This window comes from Ixodes scapularis, unplaced genomic scaffold (assembly GCF_016920785.2).
Source record: "Ixodes scapularis isolate PalLabHiFi unplaced genomic scaffold, ASM1692078v2 PGA_scaffold11__112_contigs__length_91849675, whole genome shotgun sequence".
NCBI classification, from domain to species: Eukaryota; Metazoa; Arthropoda; class Arachnida; order Ixodida; family Ixodidae; genus Ixodes; species Ixodes scapularis.
Genome location: NW_024609837.1, coordinates 56,745,256 through 56,771,400, shown reverse-complemented (window position 1 = coordinate 56,771,400; position 26,145 = coordinate 56,745,256). Strand labels below are relative to the sequence as shown.

General features: G+C 46.1%; 1 protein-coding gene across 1 annotated transcript in view; it reads right to left on the bottom strand.

Annotated features, from left to right (window-relative positions):
• LOC8029181 (myogenesis-regulating glycosidase) overlaps positions 1 to 26,145 on the bottom strand; it is a 55,535-nt gene that overhangs the window by 23,053 nt on the left and 6,337 nt on the right. The window contains exons 3-5 of the mRNA XM_029966320.4: positions 19,621 to 19,924; positions 1,971 to 2,207; positions 675 to 1,262 (exon numbers count right to left, since the gene is read on the bottom strand). Coding sequence (XP_029822180.1) covers positions 675 to 1,262; positions 1,971 to 2,207; positions 19,621 to 19,924 — 1,129 coding nt within the window. The remainder of the gene's footprint in view (positions 1 to 674; positions 1,263 to 1,970; positions 2,208 to 19,620; positions 19,925 to 26,145) is intronic.

The following is a 26,145-nucleotide window of genomic DNA, read 5'->3' as shown; positions in this document are numbered from 1 at the left end:
GAACGAAAATTCTAAATGCACCCCAATGGAAATCGAAGTCATGACCCCCTAATTGTCAGTTCAACATTCTACCACTGTTCCAATTAGTGGGTAGACGCAAAGCTAGCTGGCTTTGTATCTACCGCGGTGGTCTTCACTAACTACTAGAATGCAAACGCCAATAGCCGGAAACCAGCGTACATACAGTTTATGGGAAGAAATTAAAAATCCAAGGCGTGCCCACCATGACATATAAAAGGACAGGGTTCACAATAAATTAACCCAATATAACCAAAGAAGAAAAAACTGCAATGTCCACTACAAACCCCAAAAGAATGCCGTGAAAACACTTTTTGTTTACACCAACTTTATCCTATGATAGAGGACCCCATTCAGGCGGGGGAGACATATTGTGCAATTACTATGACAAAAGGGTAAATGAGGAAAACTAATTGCATACAAACTTTATCTTGAAGCTTTGAAATGGAGAATAATCAACCTTACTCACAGGACACATACGGCTTGAACTGCCATTATCAATAAAACAAAAAGTTTAATTGCACGACTTTTCCGACAGCCGAGGGCTTTGCAGACCCTAAAAAAATCTTTCAGGGACCCCAAGAGGTCTACGGACCCCCATTTGTGAACCATTGCTCTAGACTATCACGCAAACTCCCCGCTCCCCAAGGCCCCACCTGGGTGAGGTTACCGTCCTCGCCGGGGCGCGGCACGAGCACCGGGTGCTTGACGAACGTCTCCTCGTCCGCCGTCAAGTTGCCTTCGGGCGGCCGGCGCAGGCGCCCGGCCGACGCTCGATGGATGGCCAACACGTCCGGACCCGTGCACAGCGTGTAGTTGAGCTCCTCCTTGGCCGCCAGGCACAGCCGGTTGCTGCCCGTTGCGTTGAAGCTGAACATGAGCGACTGGCCCGTCTGGGCCACGATGGAGACCCCCCGTGACGAGAGCCAGTAGGGCTCCAGCACCGAGCCCAGGGGGTCCGCCCGGCCGGTCTCGAAGGGCCGCATGGACAGCTGGAGGTTGGACAGGGGCCAGCTAAGGTTGTGCACCTCCCCCATGCCGAACCACTCGGCACCGTCCAGGGCGTAGCAGTCGACCAGCTCCGTGTGGACCGAGGTGGCTCCCCAGTGGACCGAGTAGCAGACGACCTCGGCCTCCCTCTGGGGTTCCAGCTTGATCTCCAGCCGGGCCCGGTACTTCCATTCGAAGCAGTAGCCCAGGTGGAGCAGGGGGCACACATGAGCCTCCAACGCGGGCGGGATCACCTGGGGAAGGGAGGTTCCGGTTTGGGGCACGGCGAGCTGTGCCTTCGGCAAGGAAGCCGCCGTTATGGTACTTGGAAAGCCAGAACGCGTCTTCGACCGGCGCATTTAACGTCCTGTCGTGTTCACGCATCCAAAATGGACCCAAAGTGGCAACAAATGGCAGCGCATCGAGCTGTTGGATGTTGCGATCCTGGCGGTCGGTGCAAGAAGTCCTGTCAAAAAATGCGCTCGTTTGATTTGCCTGCGCTGGTGCGGAAAAGTGCAGAGCGGTGCGGGAAAGTGCGGGGTTGTGTACTTCTGGTTGTGTTTCCAAAGAGGTCGTGCTCGTAAATAGAGTATGGCGGTGTGCAGAATGCAGCTGGTGTTGGAGGTGCAGGTGAACCGAACGAGCCCAGTACGAGTGAATGTGAGTGTCGCCGTCGCTGCAGCGCCCCAACTCCTAATCGCCAAAGCTTCCATGAACTTCCAGGCAGTAGAGTGATCTGCAGTAAAACAGGTGTCAGCTACATCTTTTTATTGTAGCCGTGACACCACCAGCACGGCGGCAGGTGATGGCGTGACACTTCTCCGACGTTATCGGGCGGAAGTCGAAGTACCGCTTTTGAGAATGCGATAAATGCACCAGTCCGAGCCGCGTTCCTGCTAGGACTGCAATCCCAACCCCAGGCGGGGCGAACCAACGGAGCGGCCGGCCGAGAGTGCACTCACCTGTCCCAGGTCGCCCCTGAGCAGGGTGCGTCCACCACTGTCAAGCAGGCGCAGGATGCGCGTCTGGGAGGCGAAGTCCGACTTGGTGGACAGGCGCATGGCCTCCTGGAAGGCCTCGTGCAGGTGCCAGGTGAGCACCACCACGCTCACGATGCTCACCAGCAGCACGCACAGCACCAGCCGAAAGCGGAACTCCGGGGTTCGGCTCTGGCGCACCAGGGCCAGGGCCTTGGCCGCCTGCGAGCCATTTCAAATCCACGTTGAAGGGGCAATAGGACGTTTTTAATGTCGAAAGATTTTGCATGTTGCATCCTTTCATATCGTTTATCTACGATTAGTGACAGCTTAGGACTTTAAGGAAAGTTCCTCCCACCTCTTTCCATTTTAGCAGAGCAAACGCTGGTGAAGAGGTGAGCTCCTCTTCAGCATTCGCTGCGCTAAAGTAGAAAAAGTTCGGAGGAGCTTAGCCCGAAGTTTTAACCTGTCACCTACTGTAGGCAAAAGTGAGAAAAAATGTGCGACCTTCGCATTTTTGTAAATAAATAAGCTTGAACTTTAGAATTGTACTTGAACACGAAGAAAGAAAGGACAGGAGAGGACAAACAGCTGACTACCAACAATCTTTTAGTGTAAACTTCTTCCCTGCGCATTTGCCTCTTCATTCATTGCCATAGTAGAGCACGAAAAACTTATTACGTACATAAATAAACTACTTGCACTGATAGATTGCTACTGATAATTACACTTAAACAAAATTATACAAAAAAATTACACAGAAATTCCTAAAAATTAGTTTTTCAACCCACCCGCAACAAGCTCGTGCTGTTGTTGTTCGGGCTGTGACGCAATCTTCCGTGTGTTCCTCAATGGCGAGCGCCTCAAGCGTCTAGCGTGCACGAGGAATGTTGTTAATGGCAAGGATGGTTGTGGTGTTGAAAGCTACACTGCACTGGCTTTTCCTGCAATGAGCAGCCGATGTTCTGCCGCTGTTCCCTTAAAGACCGACCGACCAGTTCGCGCTTTCCACTTTTCCACCGCTTCCTCCTCTCCCCCCTTCTACCCTGTCCACCCTTGCCTGTTTCCTCCTCCACCAAGGTGACGAGGATCTTCTGCCTTGCAGAATCTCGAGTCTGGTCGTCGGCCTTTAACCAATTTACACCTTTGCAAAGAAGAAAATGCATTATTTGCCGATCTGCAGCTGCGTGTGACGGTTACGGGAACTGTGGTGTTCCGTTGTTTCTAGTACACAGAAGTCAACAAAACCAGTACACCCCTCCACTGCTATGATCGCCGTCAGCCCCGTGGCGAGCTGTCTACTGTCTCGATTGCTTGCTGTGACGTTCGGCGATGCCAATCCTTATAATATTGACGATTGCAGAGGGAGTGACCAAGGACCATGAAATGGTACCCCAGCGACATCACTCAAAACACGTCGTGAGAGCTGAGGGGTACTCTAACATTTGATTTCTTTCATGTTTTTTTGTTTTTTTTTTTTAAGTTGCGTGCGCAAGCAAAAGTAGTCTTTTGTTCTTTGTTCTATAAGTGACACAGACTATATCCCGCAGTTAATTCACCGAAGTCCGAAAACCATTACGCCGCCACTTTAAGGTTTGAAAATGATAATAATAAGTCAATTCTAATATTTTCATAATTAAAAGCTCATGATGTTCCATAGAATTTTTATCAATAAATGTTAGATACATAAAAAAAAAAATAAAGATAAACTAAAATTTGTGTTATTTTGTGCGTTTTGTATCTGTACCTTTTTACAAAAAAAAAAGAAAAAGCAACTGCTAATTGCAGAGTTTTCAAATTTGGTAGGCCAAAATCTCCCGTGTTCTTGCATGCTTAATAATAAACTAAAAACTCAAGCTCAAAAATCACACAACTGTGCAAAATATTTGAATGTAGAATACTGCATAGTTGATAAAAAAAAAAGATACATATGCAACTGCATATGATTGATAACAATTCTATTAAATTTTATGAGCCTTACTTCAGTTATAAAATATTTAGAACCCACTTTATTATTTTCATTTTCAAAACCTTACCTCACCCAAAATTCTCACAGCTATGATAATTTTGTGCGTACAAGTGTGAGCTTTTCACTCAAAAGTTCATGGCAAAATGCTTCTGCCCCTTCTAGAATACCCACCTCAAAAACTATGATACAAAGTATGTCTGCACATTCCACAAACGGTAGAATGTAACAAAACCCTTCTTGTAATTTTAGTCTAGAAAAAACATCATATCATGTTGAAAGCCTCACTAACAATTAGCAATAAGTCATTAAAGCATTAGTAAATCTTACAGCACAAGTTTTCCAAAAGTTTTAGTCTCATTGCACCGTTCAATTTACGAGGTATCCAAGCTCCCAAAATATCACTATTCCAATCCGAACTCTTGGTTCAAAAACACCGTAAACAAAACTACGCAAAAAAATAAAAAAATAAAAAAATAAAAAAAAAATAATTCTGAGAGAAGTAGAAAAGTTTTTCTAAACATGTTCGTAAAGTGCCTGAACGTGCAACTTTGAATAGATGTAACTAAAAAAATGGGCAGTGGCCTTTATCTTTAAAGACCTATAGTGAATGAAATGTGGTATTTAAGAAGCAAAAGTTTAAATGTGTCCGAAGACATTAAACAACCATTTTGGGAATGAGGACCTTATTTCTTTATGAATTTCTCAGCTAAATTTGGCATGGGAATCTAAATTGGTATATAGGTCACGTGATGCAAGGTCACGTGGTGTCAATTTCCCCACCAAATTTAGCAAGAAAGTAACGAATAGACAGAAAAAAAGTTGGGATTGGGGGTTCTGTTAAAGTGCATTTTATGCTTTAATAAATGAGCACTTTTTGAGTATGTCATCAATGTATAATTAAGAAATATTTCAACAAATAGGATTTTGCAGTATACATATTGTTCCATAGTACCAGTGTCTCCCCAGGGATAGTAGAAAACAAAAAAGGAAGAAGGAGAAAACAACACCAGTAGTCTCAGGGCTCGGGACTTTGTGGTCAAATGCTCGTGGGGAAGTTGAGACGCTGTCTTGCGATTGGTCATATTCCTTACGTGCACTGCCGACCTCGGCTACATGTTGCACGGAGCACATGCTTGTTGGTTTCGGATGTTGTCTGGTAGTCTGGCATTAGTAAAGGAAGAAAGGAATGGGCTTTTGAGTTCAGAGTGCCACTCGCTTCATTCTATGCCTTTTGTAAAATGCATAGCAAATTGCTGGGCAACTGCGTTGCACGTGAAATGTGTCGTGTCTAGGCCTTCGGCGCTCTTCATCGGTTAGTTGAGCGACTGGCTTAACGCGTGGCATGTACACTCCATAGCAATTTTTGGAAAGGAGATACCGGCGCTAACCTGGGTCTTAAAGACATGTGACAGGGCATCAAGTTGCTATCTGCCGGACGTGGAGCGGATGCCCCGCAAGTCTTTCCCGCCCAATTGCACTTCAACTCGCTGCGATCTGTCGTGACAGGCAGGAAAGACACTTGCCTAATATTCTAAATGGTCTTGGTTCGATTCCCACCTGGTGCAAATGCTTTCTTACTGCGATGGCCTCCCCTCCCCCTCCCCTCCCTCCCTCCTTTCTTCCCCCCCCCCACCCACCCACCCCCCTCCCCCTTCCCCCACCCCTCCCTCCCTCCCTCCCTCCCAACTCAAAACCAATCGCTGCCAAGCCTCGTGCCACACTTTCATCCAGGCTTCACAAAATGCCGAACACCTAGCCAAATAATGCTTCCCATAAAATTTCCCCGAAGCGTTACATATTACGCTAGGAACTTTGAACCTAACGCGATCGGGCACGAGGGATCATGCCAACCGCATGGCAGCAAGGGGGTTCAGCCAGAATGAAACTCAAAAGCGATAGTGGAAGATCTCTCCAAACCGCAACGGCAGGAGAGAAGATTCTGTGGGTGGCTGTCATCTAGAGCTGCGAGACAACAGGAATCTCGGATTTGAATACGGCATGGAAGACAGACTGCCATCTGGAACGACAAGAACGATCGCAAAGACAGGCGCATGACAGGCGCTTTGCGAGGGAGTCGGAGTGAGCACGGATAACGACCGAACAAACCGAAATAATAATTGTTTACCTCCGTCTTGGACGTTGCAATCTGCTCACGAGTAATAGCCGGGACTTGCGTACCCAACGTGCAACAACACTTCCGAGCGACAAGCGAGACTGGAAGCTTCGTTGCAATTGGCTGACATGAATTCGAGTCAGAAGGGAGTCAGAAGGGAGTCAGAAACGAGCCAAGGCGTTTTCAGACCTGTCGTGCCGTCCAGCTGGACCACTCCATGAGTCGCGTCACACCTCACCACCACGCTTTACGGCAGAGTCACGGCCGGGTGGCCAAAAAATCCGAGCAAAGACACCTTCCTGCCGCCGGAGAACGTCGCACTGGGGCCCCGGGAGAAAGAAGAGGAGGGCAGGGGGGGGGGGGAGGAGGGGGGGCCTCCCATTGTCTCGAAACAGGTGCCAAGTCGTGGCATCCCTCCATACTCGTCGAAGAAGACAAAGAAAGAGAAAGCAGGGAGCCGTGCCAAGTCTCGGCTCCTCAAAGTAACAAAACCGCGACGCTTTTATCGCAAATTGCTCAGCCCGCAATGCAACGAGTGACGCGCCGCTTTCCCGGTGTTTGTCCTGCTGTAAATGTTGCTCAGCCTTAACGATTTTTGTCTCTGTATAAAAATGTTGAGCAGAATTTATACTTAGTGGATCTGACAAGGGGGGCGGGGTCTCAAAGAAATGCATACTGGTTTGAGTAACGGGAGACATGAGTCTTTGGAGGCAAAAAGTTCCTAAAACTTCATTCTTTTAAAAACGGTGATGTTGACCTCTACAGCTGTTGCTTTACTAATCTATCAGATTTCTAGTTTCGTGGATGAATATTTAAGCTATAAATCAATTTATAATGTCTATGCAGGCCGAATGTGCGCTGAAGTCGACTCTAGAACACCGTTTTCACAAAACACAATTTTTTTACTTGTTGAAAATTTGCAGGAGGGATATCCCAGCATCTCGGGCAGATAGAAATATAACTTTTCCTGAAATTATGTAGCTAAATGTGTGAAGCACACAATGTTGAGATTTAAGAAATTTTTTTAAATTATCTTTTCTTTTATTATTTGTTATCCATACCTTGAGCACTGACCTTCAATGTGTGATAAAATCACTAATAATTGGTTAATCTTAAAGTGCTTCCTACATTGTATCCTCGACACTTCATAGTATCTAGCCATGTGTTAAAGACGATATTTTGTAGAGTAGTTTTTTTCCCTATTGTTCCTTCAAACAGAGGCAGGTAAAAAATAAATATATATAGACCAATCAAATCCTTGTTTAAAGGCGAAACCCTACGTTTCAAGACCTGCTCGATCTCTTCTTCAGGGGTTGACTGCGGCTATGTTGTTCAGGAGCAGTGATCAGTTTTCTTTTTCTACGGCTGTCTCGTTTTGCATCAGTTGAGGTGGCCAAGTCCGTTCACGTAGACGGTCAGCAGAGTGCCGAGGGATCTATTTATGTTTTCTGGCGTCGTTTGGATGTGCCAGGTTTTAAGAAAAAGTCTATGAGGGCGAATCAGAAAGTCTTTACCCTCGTATGTCTGGGATTGGTCTCAACGGCAAGGATGCTGGTGTTGGCAAAGTCAATCCTGTGGTCATTGACGTCGCTGTGCTCAGCTACGGCGTTGCGTTCATGGTCGAACTTGCGAACGTCGTTCTTATGCTGGCGGGTTCTCTCCTAAAAGTTCTTTGTTTCTCTAATGTATGCGACCAAGCAGTTCGCACAGAAAATCTTATAAAAAACGCCTCATGCTTTCTCTTCAGGCGGGCGACCCTTTGGGCAGGGCACGAGTCTTTTGAGCGTGGACATCAGCTTGTGGGCCACTTGGATTCCTTTTTTGGCCAGTTTACGTGCCAGCGCCTCGCTTGTACCTTTTATGTAAGGAACATTGATGCGTGTGGTAAGACGGGACTATGTACTTGCTTTGGGTTGCAGGTGTCGGTGACCTCGGGCTTGATGACGGGCAATGCGGTGGATGAAGCTGCTTGTGTAACTATTACATCGTAGGTCAGCAAAGATGGTGTGGTCCTCTTTTTTGCGGTCAGCTTTGGATGAGCAAATATTCTTTGACCTGGATAACAGTGTTCTAACCCGTGATGCCTTGTGACAGGCTGGGTGATTTGAATGAAGATGGAGATAACATCCAGTATGTGCCGGTTTTCTGTAGGCAGAAAACTGGAGTTCTTCATTGTGTCTTGTGACCAGCACATCGAGAAAAGGTAAGGAATTGTCCTTTTCATGCTCCACAATGAACTGTATAGACGTTTCAATGGAGTTGAGGTGACTAAGGAATGTGTCCCCTTCCGACGTTTTTAGGATGCTAAAGCAAGAACACTTTGGGGGTTGAGGGAAATGACTATAGCACTTTTTTCTCAATAGCCTCCATACATAGGTTCGCTGTTGTGACTGAAATGGAGGCACCCATTGCGGTTCTACTGGACTGTCTGAAGAACTCTCCCTTGAAGCTGAAATATGTGCTGCTTAGGCAGGCGGCAAAGTTCTTCCACGCTAAGTTTTGTCCTTCCACTCGGGGATTGGTTTTTCTCGAGGGTATTCTTGGCCGTGGCGACTGCCAGGGGAACCGGGACGCTTGTGAATAGCAAGATGACGTCGAAGGATATGAGACTTTCATCAGTGCTCACCTACAACATCGAAATCTGTTCCACAAAGTCATTGGAGTTTTGTAGATAGGTTGTCGTTTTACCCACGAGGAGAAGGAGTGTGGTGAAGGCAGTTTGACAGACCGCAAAGTGGCGATGTTGTAAAGCCCAGAATGGGCCGGAGAGGAATGCTAGGTTTATGTATCTTTGGAAAGCCGTGGAAATGCGGTGCATATCCATTCCTGCAGAGAAGGTGCAAATGAAGGCTTCTCGCATCTAGATTCTTTTTGAAAATTTCCGCTAGTATCTTATTCATCTTGTCCTGGACTTGCGGTGTAGGGTCCTTTTTCAGCTTTTCATAAACGGAGGCATGAAGAATATCCAGAACCTTTTGGTCGTAGACTACTCGGTCAAGGACGGTTAAATTACCTTTATCTGCTGGAAGAAGAACGATATTGTCATCCTCCCGAAGCTCCCGGAGCGCACTTGACTCTTCTTTGGGTAAGTTGTGCCGGTGATGTTGAGGTATTTTTGACAGCATGCCAATCACCTTTTGTCGGACGCGTTCACTGGTGTTTGGATTCAAATGAGCGATCCCGTCTTCAAGGGTTGCAACCATTTTCGGTAGGGGCGGCCTCGTTGTTGTCGTATTGAAGTTGTGACCTTCGGCTAAGGCAGCGGTCTCGCAAGGAGAAAGTTGTCGAGATGAAGGCAGGCGAGTTTTAATTATCTTGAGGACAATTCTACTGACTGAGAGAATTACCAGATATTTGGAATCAGCACCAACATCTGAATAAGCTTGTGCAGTTTCATTGCGTTTGGTCATAAAATAAGAAAAAAAGCTCCAAGACCAGTGTACTAAAGTATCGACGATACTGCATTTTCGTGTCTATAGGAATGGCCAAGATGACATGCTTTAAAACTATCTAAACAAATACCCTATTTTCCAGTGTACAAGTCGCGGTTTTAACACAGAATGTGTTTCACCAGCCGATTTTCATGACAAAACTATCACGAAGTCTCAACACAAAGAAACATCCCAAAGGACAAGGATGTTATGTGACACCACTGTATCATCATAATGTCACAATGATGTCATGACATCACCTTAACATTGCCATGTCACAGTGATGTCAGGACTCGCATGACGTTGTGTAACATCATAGTAACATCTTCATGACATCATAATGCAAAGGTGACATCATCATGATGTCATCAAGATGTAACCATGATGTTGTCACACAACATCATGGGGACATCAAGATGACATCACAACGTAATGGACATAATCATAACGTCATGACGACATCACAACGTATATCATGATGATGTCACGGTGACATCTTAATGACATGGTAATGTAACAATGACATCTGGCTGTCATGATGATGTCATGATGACATCAGGATGTCATGTGACATCTTGAAGTCACCTTACACCATTCCATCATAGTCATGTGACATAATGACATTGCATTATGACATCGAAGACATCAATATGTCGTGACATCTTGAGGTCACCTTACACCATCACATCACAGTCAATGACATAATGACATTGCACAACACGGTAATTTTACATGACACAATGTGGCTGACATTATGGTATCATATGATGTCACATAACGTTATGACATCACTTAACACCATGACGTGGCATGACACCATGAAGTCACATGACTGCGATGTCATGCAACATAGTATGTGACACCATGATGTCATGCACACATAGATGTCCCTAGCTCATTCACAAAACATTTCGTGCTACCATGTCTTTGACAGCCACGATCGAGCCAGTGCAATTTCGTACCAAAACTTTATAAGTATGTGTCTTAAGAGCTGTCATGAAACAGGACACTTTAAGAATGCCTGAAGCGACACTTCTCCACCATATGAAGTGCGGTGATCCGCTTCCGTCCATTTTTCTTGCCGAGGGGAAAGCTTCTCTCCGCAACGTCCGCTCTTGTCCGTCGCGGAGGCCTAGAGCAAGCTCATCACGTGGGTCTGGACATCACACACTCTGTTGACTGTCAGTCAATCACTCAAGGCCTCTGCTGCTCTTCCAGTCCCGAAAACGAGAAAGGGAAGGATAAGAGGGCGCGGCAGAACAGATGGACAGAAAACGGGCACACCATTAGCAGATGGAGTCAATGTCAAGTCTGACGCGCACCGACATCACAGAAAAGCAGAGGAGGCAAGGAGGAAAGCCGTGATGTTTGCCTGCTTGATGCCCAATCAGAAGACGGACTGCCGGGCTACAACTTTCACTTTATACAATGGAGAAGTGTCGTCTCACTTTTTCTGAAGCATCCTGTTTTGACACCAATTTAAGCGGTATTTACACAAGAGAGAATTCCCTGGGATTTTCCCTGGCGCAAGCATGACACAACGAAAACGCCACACTTTTGGGATGTGGCACCATGAAGTCAGCTACGCAGTGGAGGGAGGAAAAGAAAGCAAAGGTCGGGCGGCAGACCTGGTTTGGTGGCCGATCAATTTGTTTTCAATCATATTTTGTCGTTGCACTCTTTGGAGTCAAATGTAGAGCTCACAAGATCCATCTGTGGTAGTGCCAAGTGTGGAAACTGGTAAACTGGGCTGCAAACGCTGACATCCCTCACCACCTCGTCGGAGTAAACGATGAAGCTGAGAAGGAAATTGCACCTACTTTCGACGTCACGCACATCCCTGCACATATTTCACCCCTGTGTGGATACTGCGTTAGCTGCACAAATTTGAAAAGGCAGTTATGTTTCTCGTTTGATTCGTTGGCGAGAATATTGAAACTGGCACCCGTTTGCACAGCACGGTTTCCGCCGCAACTTCTCTTGTGGAACGCAGCTCCTATTTCTTACTAATGACCTTCACCTAAACCCTGACTCCGGCTACCCCACTAGCGCTGTATTTCTGGATTTCGCCAAAGCTTTTGACAAAGTGCCACATAACCTCCTTCTGCTGAAACTTTCTATGCTAAAGATTGACCCTAATATATTAAAATGGACCGAATCATTCCTTCTTCAACGTCGTCAGCTTGTTTATGCTAACCACATCGATTCCTCCCTGTGCTCTGTTTCTTTTGGTGTCCCCCAGGGGACAGTACTCGGCCCATTACTCTTTCTAATTTATATTAATAACCTTCCTTTCAACATCTCTTTCACTGCGCGGCTCTTTGCCGATGACTGTGTAATCTACCGTAAAATAACCTCTACTGATGATTTTGTAACGCTTCAGGACATTTCTAAAATTTCTGAATGGTGTAACACATGGCGCATGTCCTTAAATCAACAAATGTCAGTGCATGTGCTTTTCTTGTTCCTTGTCAATTACCTATCTTGTACTTCTTTTGAACTCTGTCCCCAATGATTATACTGACCAATAAAAGTACTTAGGCTTGCATCTCACACCTAATCTATCATGGCATACTCATATTAAAACAATTATATCCTCAGCGAACTGCTCTCTAGGCTACATTCGCCGAAACTTTAGATCCTCACCTGAAAACCTAAAACGTATTTTGTACACCACTATCGTTCGGCCTAAATTAGAATATGTATCCTCCATTTGGCATCCTCATCAGAAAAATTTAACAGACTCCATTGAATCTGTTCAGAACCGTGCTGCTCGCTTTATTTTTAACGACTGTTCTCATACCTCAAGTGTATCATCAATGAAGTCTCGTCTTAAACCTTTCTCTACTTTCCTCCCGCCGTCGAATTTCCCTTCTTTCTTTTCTTTATAAAGTCTTTTACACACCTTTCTTGAAAATGTCTCTTCTGAACCCGCCCACCTACATATCATCAAGACTGGACCATTCATGCAAGATCGCCCGTCCCAAGTCATTAAGTCAAGCACACCAGCATTCCCTCATCCGTGAAGCAGTTGTGGGCTGGAATGACCTCCCAGACGCCATAGTTACCATACCCGACTCCAAGCAATTCCGACTAGACCTTCAAAACCACTTGTACTGACCCACTCCCCTCTATAACGCCCCCGAGGCATTGAGGGTATGTATAAATAAATAAATAAATATAAATTAATAAATATATTATAATCAGAGAAGCGTCATTCAATGTCAAACGTCCTAGACATTGCACGCAACAACCTTCGATTTACAAAAAAGAAAAAAAATTTATGGTATTTTGTTGCAGTGTCTGTAACCATGCCCTAAAATATTTTTGACAAAAAAATATTTTATGACGTGAGCGCGGTTTTAACTTTCCAAAACAGCGTGAAAGTAGGCACTACTCAAATATTGATGAAAAATCAGCTCTTTTACAAAAACACCCAACAATATTTTTTTCTTAAATTTGCACGGCTTTTGAGTTTTTGACTGGGTGGGCTTGAGCAGTTTTGTTTAATTTAAATATTTTTTTTAAAACACAACTTTTGTGAAAATTTTAGCATTTTTGTTGTTTTAATAAAAAATATCTAATTGCTCCCGTAACTTAATAGAACTTTTTACCGGCTACCCTGCAGGTACATAATCTATAAAATATGTTTAAAAGCGCTCTATTAAATATCTTGCAGTCAAAAAAAAATTGTGAAGTTGCCGAAAAGTGTTTTGACGCATGAACAGCCGTTTATTTTACCCTGAGGTGGTCGAAGTAAAAATACGAAATATGCTGGGTTTACAAAAACAATTAATTGTCTTTTGATTCTGAAAGTTTGATCGAAGTAATTTTCGTATAAAGTGAGAAAACAATTTCTGAAGTTGAACTCTCGAACCACAACCGGGCGTCGCTTCTTAACGCCTCTTCGCCGCACAGCACGCCACTTGTGACGATAGCTGACACGATTAGACCCAAAGAAAGAACGGAGGTTGCTGCCGCTTCCCCTTGTCCGTTTTCCGGCTGCAAAGAAGAAACGGCGGGCATCGTGTAATAATCGGAGCTGCCGCCAGTGCGTAGCCATAGCACGCCCATTGTGCCCTTCGCACCCGAGATCGCCTCCTCACACTCCGAAACGCGATGCCTAATCGACGGGCAGCATCAGCTGACGTGAACTTCTCCCAAAAGGGATACAGCAAAACATTGTTAATTCAGCCCCTGCTAATTCGGAAAATTTGAACTGCCGATCCGGTCCCGTCAAATGTGTGTATTAGTCAATGGCACCAAACGCTCATTAATTCAGAGGGAATGCGGTGCGCTATGCATAATTCGGATGAATTCGGCAGGTGGCGCTAGCTACCGTCCGTTCCAAAGGGTATGACCGCCATCCATCCGAGGGGCACACGTGGTAATTCCGGTTTTCCCATGGTTCTTTGCTCTTCCGGTTCTCCATGTTTCGTTTCGCACCAGTTTTGTTCCGGATCGCCGTGCGTCGGCATGCTACTCTCCTGCTACTCTCAGAAGCATAGCTGCAACGGAAAAGGAGACACAAGTGACCGACAACCGGAGCGGCAAAATTGCGACACGCGGTGCTATTGTTCAATGAGCACGCCGATAGAGAGCGACAGTCACGTTTCATGCCTCAACGCAGGGTGGCCGGCAGAAAGCAGCCCATCCTAAAGCCCGCATCTTAACAGCTATCTACACCTGCGTTGAAACATGCAACGTGACTGGCACTCTCGCTATCGGCGCGCTCGGGAAACATAGCGCCGGGTGTCGCGATTTTGCTGCTCCGATCATCGATCGGTTGTGCTACTCGTTTTCCGTTGCAGCTGTACCAGGCCAAAAATTCAGCGACGAAAGTGGAAATACTGAGGGCCTTGAAGGTCGGCATCTCTCGACAACAAGTGATGGAAAGCTACGACGTCAAGAGAAGCACTTTGGCCACGTATGTGAAAATTGAGGCCGAGATCCTACAGGCTTTCGAGAGCGAGAAGCTCGACGTGCAAAGAAAGCGGCTGTGGTAGCTGGTGCACCCGAAACTAGAAGAGGCCTTGCTGTCGTAAATCGTCACACAGGATGCGTAGCTCTGAAGTGCGGCGAAGCATTTGACCGCGCTAAGGAAAGTTGTCGTCTCCGCCCAAATGTCGAACAGAAAGCAGGCGGCAATAACAAATTTCTAATCAAATTAAAGGTATGTCACAGAGAAAAGTTTTTGTGCAGTTTTCTTTGTCCTTTCAATATTTTGATTTTCGGATAATTCTGACGTTTTTGCCGGTCCCATGAGATCCGAATTAACGAGGTTTTACTGTACGCTATAATATCGCCGCGAAATCTAGCCGTCACGCATACTGCGGTAAAAAGCGGAACTATTCAGCGACGCAAGAATTTGTCGTTTCAAAGCCGATTTAAACACAAACAAGGAGTGAGCCTCCAACGGCACGCGTTTGTTAACCCCACATCGCCTCGTCGTTTGAGACTGCCCGTTCACGAGGCTTTTGTGTTGCTAGTTTACATCTGTCCTGACGTTGACAAGAGAGAGTGACTGCGATGTGTACGTAAGAAACGACAAACTTACTAGTGGATGCTCTGACTGGGCAGCGCTAAGCAGATCTGCTGATGTCAATAAAGTGGAAGACCACGGGAGGACACTGCCACGCAAAACAATCGAAATAGGAAAAGCCATAAAGCAACAAGAGTGGAAAAAAGCCTCTTTCCACCAAGATGTACGCGACAACTTGGGGTCCCGCTGTCTACCTGCGTGCGCACGCCGCGACACCATTGCACGCTTTCCGGGCTCGACGGTGGCGTGCTTTGCAGAGAAGAGGCGCAAGAAACGACGCCAAGCTGCGGCGCGAGAGCTCAACTTCAAAATGTCTTGTTTTTTCTCTTTAAAACAAAATTATTTTCAAGAGGCAATACACTCTCCTGTAAAAGTCACCATGTTTCGTATTTTTCTTTGGGCCACCCCGAGGCGGAATTGACAAAACGCAAATTTGCACTAATTTTTTTTTTTTTTTTGCTTGTAAAATATCGGGCAAGCGCCCACTCAAACTTTGGAGATAATCGCAAAAAAATGGGGGATGGGCGCTTGTCCGGTCTTCCATTGTACATATGACGCAAATATGACATACTGTGCGTATTTTCTCAGATCTTACAAATTTGGTAATGGGCGTTTAATGTGGAATGGGCAGATGCGCGGTATTCTACGGTAGTTGTACGGTTTGAAGCCTTTTTTGAGTACAGTATACCTACAGGGCTGTCAATAATAATTTTTATAGTCGCTTGCAGCAACGAGATACTGTAAATGACTTAATTTTTGCGGGCTCAATATTTCTCGATTTAGGTCAAAGCTGAAATTTCTAAATAATTCGCGGGTTCTAATTTTTGCGATGCAATGGGATCTTAATATAGATGCCATGTGTTTACATTTTACCAAAATCGTTCACGGGGCCCCTTTTTCGCGAATTGTAGCCGATTCACGAAAATTAGGTCCTCACAAAAATTAAGTTGTCTGCAGCAGTTTGTAACAAAACTAAAATATGCTAAAATGCTCATATTTTCCTTTTTTTTTTAATTGCTTTGCGCATATTCAATTCCATCATCCTTATTACATAGCAATCCAAATACCATACTATTTTTAGGCAAAAATATTCCAGCGTTCCACGAAAAAATATCTTTTTTCTCATCAATTATTAAATGAGTCCTAGTTTCACTCCCTTTTTACGAGTTCAAACCGCCAGCACCCGATAAAATTTGTTTTTCGTCAAAGACACTTTAGAGAGGCACCACAAATATTACAGTGAAGAGTCATTAATTTTATTTTAGAAATCGGAGGTGGCCGTGGGACCTTTGGCATGGCATGGAGAAGTCTACGTCGCCTGACGGCCCCCGTCGTTTAGGCATCGCATTTCGCGCCGCCCTCGGGTACAAAGGGCACAATGGACCTGCTGGAGGCACCTCCGTTTATTACACGAGATTATTACACGATACCCCCGTTTCTTTCCTTACAGCTGGGAAGACGGACAAGGTGAAGCGGCAGCAAACTTCATTCTCTCTTTGGGTCTAATCGTGCCAGCTATCGTCGCAGGTGGCGTGCTGTGCGGCGAAGAGCCGTTAAGAAGCGACGTTGGGATGTGGTGCGAGAGTTCAACTTCAAAAATTGTTTTCTCGCTTTAAACAAAGATAACTTTGATCAAACTTTCAGAATCAAAAGACAATCGATTGTTCTTCCAAACCCACCATACTTTGTATTTTTACTTGGACCACCTCAGGGTAAAATAAACGGCTGTTTGTGCGTCCAAACACACTTTCTGGCAACTTCAGGATTTTTTTTTTTTCTGGAAGATATTTCATTGAGCCGTTTTAGACATTTTTTTATAGGTTATATACCTGCAGGGCAGCCGGTAAAATGTTCTATTAAGTCATGGGAGCAATTAGATATTTTTTATTAAAACGACAAAAATGTTAAAATTTCTACAAAAATTGTGTTTTAAAAAAATATTTAAATTATACAAAACTGCACAAGCCCAAACACAATGTAAGTCGAAAGCCGTGCAAATTTAAGAAAAAAATATTGTTGGATGTTTCATAAAAAAAAGTGGATTTTTCATCAATCATTAAGTGATGCCTAGTTTCACGCTCTTTTTAAAAGTTAACCCCACGGTCACGTCATCAAAACATTTTCTTCGTCAAAACTATTTCAGGGCACGGATACGGACATTGCAGCAAAAACCCTTGCATTTTTGTTTTAGAAATCGGAGGTGGGTTGAGTGCAACGTCTGGGACATTTGACGTGGAATCACCCAATGCCATATTTACTCGTGTACTCGAGTGTAAGAGATAAGGAGGCCAGAAGGACCTTGCCTAGTCAGTCTCGCCCTAGCTATTTCCAAACATTCTAAGTCAAATATTGGAGATGAAAAGCATAGCAGATAAAGACAGGTGCGCCGTATTGCCGATTCATTCACCGCGATAGCCAGCTATTATGCCGACACACCTCGCTTACTGCTGTTGCCATCAATGCTGGCCGCTGCTTTCTCTGTGTACTTTTCTTTTTCGTTTCTGGCACAAGTTTGCCCCCCATTATATCTTTAGTTGTACCCGTTTTCTCCTGCCTCATCGTCCGTCATTTGTGACAATACGAACATAGAAAGTGGTCACAATAACACTGCCTTTCCGAGGTCACATATTAAAATGGATGGAAGGGATAAACCGAGCAATGTAAATTGCTCACTTTTCACTACGTTTCCACTCGCTCTCATGCCCCACCGCTTGCACGTTTGCTTCATCTTTCCATCCCCGATGAAGCTAGGTAACGCCTGAGAATGCATGAGGAAGCTAGGTAATGCCTCAAGAGTCAAGTATGGAGTCCCATTTGCAATCTGGTACAATTTTTATTTCAAACTGTGGATTTCTTGGGAAAGCATTACTGCGTGCATGGCGGAGTTAGTAGGGCACACAGCTGCCACCCGAAGGTACAGGGTTCAAACCCCACCAGTCCTGTTCTTTCTTTTTGCCGATATTTACTCTTCTATGTAGTTCTAGTTCTTTCAATTCTTTCTCAGCTGTGATTGCGTGCTCAAACATAGATCTTTCCTGAATGTGGTCTATGCATAGAAGCAGCGGCAGTGCGCTGCTTCGCCTAAAGCAGGATATACGGTATTATCTTGTTTTATTTGAAGGCACAACTTCGCCTCATTAATGTTTATTTCCAGTTTCACACTCACCTGCTTTTCTTAATCTTAACAATATCTAATTGACTTTTTATTGAATTACCAATATATGTTCATTAGTATAATGAATAAGGTTTCAGCTCTTTTTCCAGAAGGGTGACACTTTTCAGGTTGATGTTGCCAAATACTAAACAATACTCCAATGTTCCCTTCCTTTTTTTTTTTATTTTTACATTTTTTGTTTTGCGACTGTGGTACCAGTTTGATTTACCCATATTTTTGTGCGATGTAGTATGTTTCTTTTGTTATTGCCTCGTTTGTCACATTGTGTTACATTACACTGCATGATTGTAGTTGCCTTGAACTTTGAATAAGCAGCAGGCAAGTTGAGTAATAAATAAATAGATAAATAAAATAAACCTCACGAAAACTAAGGTGTTGTAAGATACCAAGCAAATGCCCCCTCCAAATTGAGAGATTATCCAATCAAAATAGGAAGGGAGCCCTTAATCGGTTCGGGAATAACATTCAAGATGGCGGCAACAAAAATACTGTATTTTCCGGTGTATAAGACGCATCGTTGTATAAGATGCACCCCCCCCCCCCTTTTTGCAAGTTTCTAAGTAAAAATTAGTATATAAGACGCACCTGTGTATAAGATGCGTCTCTAAGAACACTTACGAAGCGACAAATTTGTGGGGAAATAATTGCACAACCACGCATTAAGAAACATCCTGCATAATTGCAGAAGAAACATTTTATTACTCGAAGTCTTCAAAGTCGTCGTCTTCCGACGCGCTCTCAAAAACTCTAGTTTGGGGAGGTTGACTTGCATTTAGGACGCATTGTTCACATTGAGCTGTCATAATAGTTAAGAAAAGACTACAGCATCAACAGGAGTTCCATCAAAGTTTTCCAAAAAGAAAAAAAAAATATACATATAAGCTGCACCGTTGTAAAGATGCACTGCAAAAATTTTTGAAAAAAAGTGTGTCTTATACATTGGAAAATACAATATTAAATTTTCATTAAAGGGGGGAAAGGGGGGGGGGGGGGTTTGCTTACAAGAGGGCATGCTCAGTATTTTACAGTACTTTTTTTTTCCTCCAAACTATTTTTCAGTCCTGTAGGTTACACAATAAATTGCTACTGACAAGCAAACATCGAGTTTCTTTTCACTGTCCAAAAACATGATTTTTAGGCAAATAATGATGAATTGCAGTACATCATTAGCTGCAAAAAATAATGTGCGGACAATGACACTAAAAGCTCCCAAGCAAGCTGGGAACCACAAAAGAGTATTAGCGACATAAAGAGATCACCTGTTTTTGCCAAAAAATGGGGCCCTCAGTGGTCAATAATTTGTAGGCTAAAGCTACAATTTCACGATTATAGCTTTAGCCACAAAAAGCAATAACTGATTTTTGTGGCTAATAACCAATTAGCCGACAGGAAAAAGGGCCTGTACCTTCGCACTGAAGCCCTTGGTCGGCCTCTCCGTCTCCCTGCGGTGTGCCAGGTGGGTGGCGCCAGCAGCCTTGGGCATTCGCACGGTGCTCCAGGTGGCATCGTCCAAGTTGAGCTTGAGTGCCGGGGCATTGGAGGCCCTCCGCGCCAGGGCCGGCGTGGTCTGGGGGGACTCCCTTGGGGTGGTGTTCTGGGAGGTGGCGGCCGTGGCTGGCTGGCTGGGCTCCTGGTCTGCCGACGGGCCCGCCACGCTCGCCAGGGGCAGCAGGTCGTCCGTGCTTGCCGCGCCCAGGGCCTCCTCCCGGCTGCGAAGCGAGAGGAGGCCGGCCTGACTATGGTAGCCGGAACGCGTCTCCGACAGACGTGTTGACCGCATACTAAAAAGCGGTCCCTCGATTTCCGCACGACAAGGTCGTAGACGCGTCACACCACCGCCGGCCATGATCCCGGCGGTGTTGCGGTAGTGGATGCGGCAGACGCCCGTTCCGCTGCGGGTCGCTCTCCGGCTCGACGGTCCACGGAAGCTTCGGCAGCCGGGAGTTGGGATGCCGCAACAACGGCGACTCTTACGTTCACTCGAGCTCTCTGCCGAAACTTCTAAACTGAACCGGAAGGATCACGGCATACGACAGCGGGACACGGCGGCTTCTGCGACGTCGTTTTTGCCACTTCAGGACTACCTTCGACGCACGGGTGGGACGGGATGGCAAACGCACCGGTCAAAGACGCATTTCGGGCACTGTAGCCGTGGCACGCGAACGCAGGGAGGACCGGGGGTGCTGGGCCGGAAGCGGTTTGCTTTGCCGTCGCTCGAGAGGGTCTTAGCGAGGTGATCGAACTGAGGGTTGGTTCCATGACACACTACATACCTTCCGGTATGCCGCATTTCAGCGCGATTTCATTTCAGAACGGCATCCGCGACTTTCCCCACTTGTTTGCATACAGACGCAGGCATCGTTTTTGGTGTCGGTGAAACGCACAAGCATGGCAAGGGGCTCCGTCGACCGCAGAACTTGGTAAGTATGCACGGGGCAATATTAGGCACCATAAACCCACACTTACTTCACTTCTTTTTCCTTTCGAAGTCGCCCCGCTAATGGATCGGCTTCTCGATCGCCGGAGACCGGCATGTACAAAATTTTGGTACCAGCCAATGCGCTTTTATGGTCCCGACAAATCTGGCTGGCCCAGTCCATCACAATGCAAAAGAACTCAAGCAGTCTAGAAATCACTGCATTCGCACGTAGAAAGAAGTCCGGACAAAATTCGTGAACGTGGCGGCTGGCGAGATTTCTAGCCGGAAGTACATCACTAGGAACCGTCCTATACGCTTGTTTGGCTGGGCCAAGGGGCACACTGGAATGATACTAGTGGTGCTGTGCCACAGCAGAAAATCGCCCTAGTGTGGTGTTGATTTGTCCCGTCAACAGCATATTGCAATGTTATTGCGGCTTCCTCCCTGTTAAAAGATTGGTTATTTTTTAGGGCGGCAAATCTCCGCACAGGAGGGTTGCTTGCGTGGCAAGTTTCCGGGGTGGACGAGCTGATTCTGAGAGAATAATTGTTGACTGCAAAGCGCGTCTCACAAGTGCAAGACAGCGTAATTTACAGCATCTGCCTTAAGATAAATGCTGTTTTTCTGCGCGGTTTCGCTCGCTCTAGGAAGTCTGAGCTATTCGGGTGCAGGTGAGGGTGTTATAGTGTCTAAACTGTCTTTTTGCATACAGCCGTGCTATCTCATACGCTTCTTGAGCTCCAGCAAGTGCTCTGCCAAAGCTGGAGTTACTGGCTGCTGTAAGCATGATGCAGCTCAGGGACGGCGCCAAGGGGATGCGAGGGGTGGCGGCGCCTCCCCTAAAATTTCTTCTGCCACCCCAAGTTGAAGCAGCTTTGTACACAAATAATTGCCTACGACGTCGGCTTGAAGACCCAGTGCAACGAGTGTCCAGACTTTAGAGCCGTTCATGCGTTTTATTTATTTTTTTTTTTCTATTAACTTCCAGCCACTGGAAGTCGTACCGCGGGTAGGGTGCCTTCATGTCTCCCTAACCGCGGGCGAGTAAGCTATCAAGCGCTTTAGAAAAAGCAGCTTCCCTTTGTGACGCCTGCTGGCTTTTCTCCGTATTCCGCTCTGTGGTGCTTATCTTCAGCGGAGACCGGAGACGTGAACGAAGGGGAGCTTAGTTAAAGTCGAGGGGGCTGTCTCAGAAAGGGAAGCAAAACCTGGTTGTGAGGCTGAGCACAGGGGGCAGAGGTCCCTGCTGTGATACCCCCCCCCCCCCCCCCCCCCGTCTTCCTCCTCGTGCCTCCGCATTTCCCTTTTCAATGAGCACACCGCATAAGCTATCTTGCATAAGCCCGTGGGCGTCAGCACCTCAAAGCAACCGCCCCTCCCCCCCAATTTGGTTCGCCTCCCCACTGCCCTCCCATTATGAAGATCCTGGCGCCGTCCCTGATGCAGCTGTTTGAATTTACGTGAATGCGGTCATTAACAACACCTGCACAGCCAGACCACAAGAATGAGGCACGCCGCTCAAAAAACAGAAGCGGGGTGCAAACATGACCACCGCTCACCTGTTCCTAGGTGTTCTGAGCGGGTTGAATGACAAAGTTAACTATTACTGCACACTGTGACAATGTAAGCTGCCACGGCATGTGGAAAATGGAACATGTGTATGATTCCCAATTTTCCACGTTGAGTTTGAGCACATGTACAGCAGCCGTCCAAACGGCAGAATCTTAATCCAAGTATGTGCAGCAGTAATCCACTCAAATGTTTATAAGTAAAATGCACCATCACAATAGACTTGCATTTAAGCCAATAATGATGTTTCTTTGTTATTTCTAAGTGATTTTAAAATTATAATTTTAGAACAGCTGCAAGTAAATAAACAAATTTTAAATGTAATCTTTTTTTTTAGTGCTGCTTAGGCTTAGTTATACTTGATAGATCTCAAACTTCCACATAGGAAAAGGGCTTCAATACTGCTTCTCCCCCTATGCAAGAAATATAGCAAACTCTGATTCTCATTCATAAATCTTCAAATGGTGGCCCAGGTAGGTTCCACTGTATAAATAGTCTATGTATGCAAGCTTGTGCACAATGTCAGCTGGGATTCTTTGCCTCATTTTACCTGATGTGTCTTTTGTCGCCTAGACTCCCCTTTTTGTTAAAAGCATCAGGGAACAACGTTGGCAGGTAGGCTGGACGGGTTTGGTTCTCAACGTTTTATAGACTTACTAAATATTCCGGTTCCTTTTGTTGGCAACCACAGGAACCATTGGATCTATTAACATGGCAACTAAGCGTATTTGCAATGCCAATTCACGCAGAGAAACGAGGAAGCAATAATTTGCCCTGTCCCCTGCACAGCCAATTCATGCTTCCCGGCGATCTTCCTGAAATCACCTCCCGGGAAACGAATAAAACACCATGGCAGATACTTCCCTTCGTGTTAAAGACGCTACTGCAGCAGTTGACTACCAAACCATGTCTGGTGCCCCATTCTTTAGCCCTCGGCACCCTGCTTCCCAGAAGAGGGAGGCCGGCATGACAATCTGTGCCAGCCACCCACGTCGTCTACTCCAACAACTGCACGCCAAACTAGAACAGGAGAGCCTTGCCAGGGAGAGGAGCGGCGCCGTGTAAGTGCAACGAAACTTCGGCCGAACAGCCCCTTTAGGGGGTACTTCGTCCAACTTGTTTTCCGCAAGGATTGGTGCTTACCCAACACAAGGCATGTGAACTGGATTCTTTACGCCATCTTCTTCGACTAAGTGCAGTGCATAGATTGGATACAAGTGCTCAGCGTTCGGCTGGAAGTCGTGTTAAATTGGGCCTTTACTGATTGAACACAAGCCCCAACCGAGCGCCATGTCAGCAGAACAAAGGAGCAATTCATGTTGTTGTCCCCATCAGCTTAGTTCTCAACTTTACCACTACAAGTGCGACAAACGGATCTCTTTCTTTCCCCATAGCCCCCCCGAGAGGCGGCTACATTTGAGGCTGGTTCGCAACTTCGCGTCCGACCGTGACCGACCGTGACCGACCCTTGTGACTGCTTACAAAGAGACAACACGGTTTCGCCATCTGTTGGGTGGCCCCCGCATTGCTGTGCAAATAGCCCCTCCAATGCTCCGTCTTTAACTAGACCTAACTGCGCACTATCTGTGGGAGTTGGCTGCCTACAAGATTGCCAAGTTTAGTTCAGATCAACAATAAAAGAATGAGGAAAAACAAAATGTGCCCATCAGAACTAGGGCTACTCGAAAGATGGGACCAGTGTGTTATCTCGTCATAAAAAATCATAAATTTAGACGGTTTAAACTGGTTTGTGCACCTGTGTTTGTGGCGCCATCTATGAGGTGGCTCTGGAACTGCATTTCCCTAGAGTGAAAGTTCTGCACTATATGCGGGATGAAATATACACACTGTCTAGGAGAAACAATTGTTTTTTAGCATTGTCAAAAGTTTTTTGAGCTTACGGTAAAAGAATGTCTAAGAAGAAAAGAAATTAAAATGTACGGAAATTGATGGTGTTCCAGGGCTGCTCGATAGATGGCGACAGTGCATTCTTTCGTAGTAAGTGACCACTAGGCTGCACAATGCACTCGGCTGCAACCAAACGCAAGTGTGTGAACCGGTCTTTAGATTGCTAAGGCGCATTCATACCTGTGACCTGCAGCAGTCGCGCAACCCCCTTTTGGTTGCAAGAGCGGTTGGTTTAGAGCAGTCACTCGCTGATTGATTTTTCGGCTTGTGGCAGTTCAGCCTATCGGTGACACCTCACAAGTGACATGCGACTGGAGGCGAACTCCAGAATTTTTCATATTGGGTGGCCTTCGACAGCGCCCCCACCCCCTTTTCCACAACTGTTTGAAACTAATGCGGAGAGCAAGTCGTCTCCTTCTTGTGCAAGGGTTGCGTTGACATCATAACGACACCAAGTTCTGATTGGCTCCGATTTTAGAATAGTGGGCAGGCCTCAAAGCAAGCTGTCTTGAGATCTACCCACTACCCTCCAATCAGAGCCGATCAGAGCTCGGCATCGTACGTCGTAAAATTAGCCGAAAAAATCCGCGCCTGCGCACTTAAAGCTCGAACTTTCGCCAAACATACATTTAGTGGGTCAGTTTTGCCTCATGAAGTTTGAAGGCGTAAAGGCCCGTTCACACTCTTGCAACCGAGTACGACCGAGAGAAATGAGATCTGTTAAAACTTCTTAAAATTTCTTAGGACGAGGAAACACACTGGCATTCTGGCGCCATCTATGCGGTGAACCTGGAACTGCATTTCACAAAAGCAAAGGTTTTGCGGGGTTTCCGAGGTCAAATGTGCATAATACCTATAAGAAAGGCTCGTTCATAACATTCACAAAAGTTTTTCGAGCCAAGAAAGAAAGGATAATGCGCGAGAGAAATAGAAAATATGCCGGACCGCCAAGTTTACACTGCTACCCAATAGATGGTGCCAGTGTGTCCTCCGGTTGTAAGAAGTTTTAAGGCACCTAGTTTTAGAAGGTCACAAGAGTGTGAACGGGCCTTAATTCTCTTCCTGTAAGAAATGAGACCAACAAAAGGTCAACAGAGGACATGTTCACAGACGACTGAGTTAGCAACAAATGCATGGAGGTAGTGTAGGAATTTGCGTACCGCCGCCGATACGCCAGTTCCCACGTGATCCGTCAACAACCCGAGTCAAGCCTGGTTCTTTCACAGGAGCAGGGTTCCACTCCCTTTTCTTGGTTCACAAAACGAGACACTCAGAACACTGAATCTAAACTACAAATAAAAGTGACATCACACAAAGATTAACACTGGCACGGAAAGGTTTTCCCCAAATCTAGGCACAAAGAGGGCCCCCAGGCCTCGTGTCCCGTACTTCCCCAAGAGCCGTCGCTTGCACTTGCTTGTTCTCGACCCCCTCGGAGTCCCGAGAGACTCTTTCGCTCCCCCGTTCCCCGTCTTATATCGATGGGCGAGGAGGTTAATCCTCGCCTGCCGGATGGATGGATGGATGAATACGGCTGAGCCCTCTGGATCGGGCGGTAGCTTACGCCACCTAGCCATTTTGTTTTACCATTTAAGCTTAGAATATTTAAATGTGAAATCTATATTCACTCTGCAGTGCAAAGAAAGTGAGACTATGAAACCCCCTTGCCATCAGTGAATAAGAACATACCTAGTTTTCTCTCGATTTCTGCCACCATTCACTTAATCTTTGCTTGGTAATCTCTACAGTCTTGAAATCCACTCTCCCTTCGCTGTCTCTAAAACCCAATGACTTTATTAAATCTATGTTGTCTTCGGTAGGCATAGGGTGAAGCCCTTTACAGTAGGAAGGCATAGGGTGAAGCCCTGGGGCGCCTGCAGCGCCATCCAGTGGCTAGGAGAGAAGGCGGCACGTCGGGAGCCAGATTCGGGATCCCAATCGACCCCGCAGCGACACGACCATGTGGTCGTGTCCGAGGCGAGGCAACTGCAGAGCCGCCTCACGGCAACGATGCCACAAGGGTTTGGAAGGAGC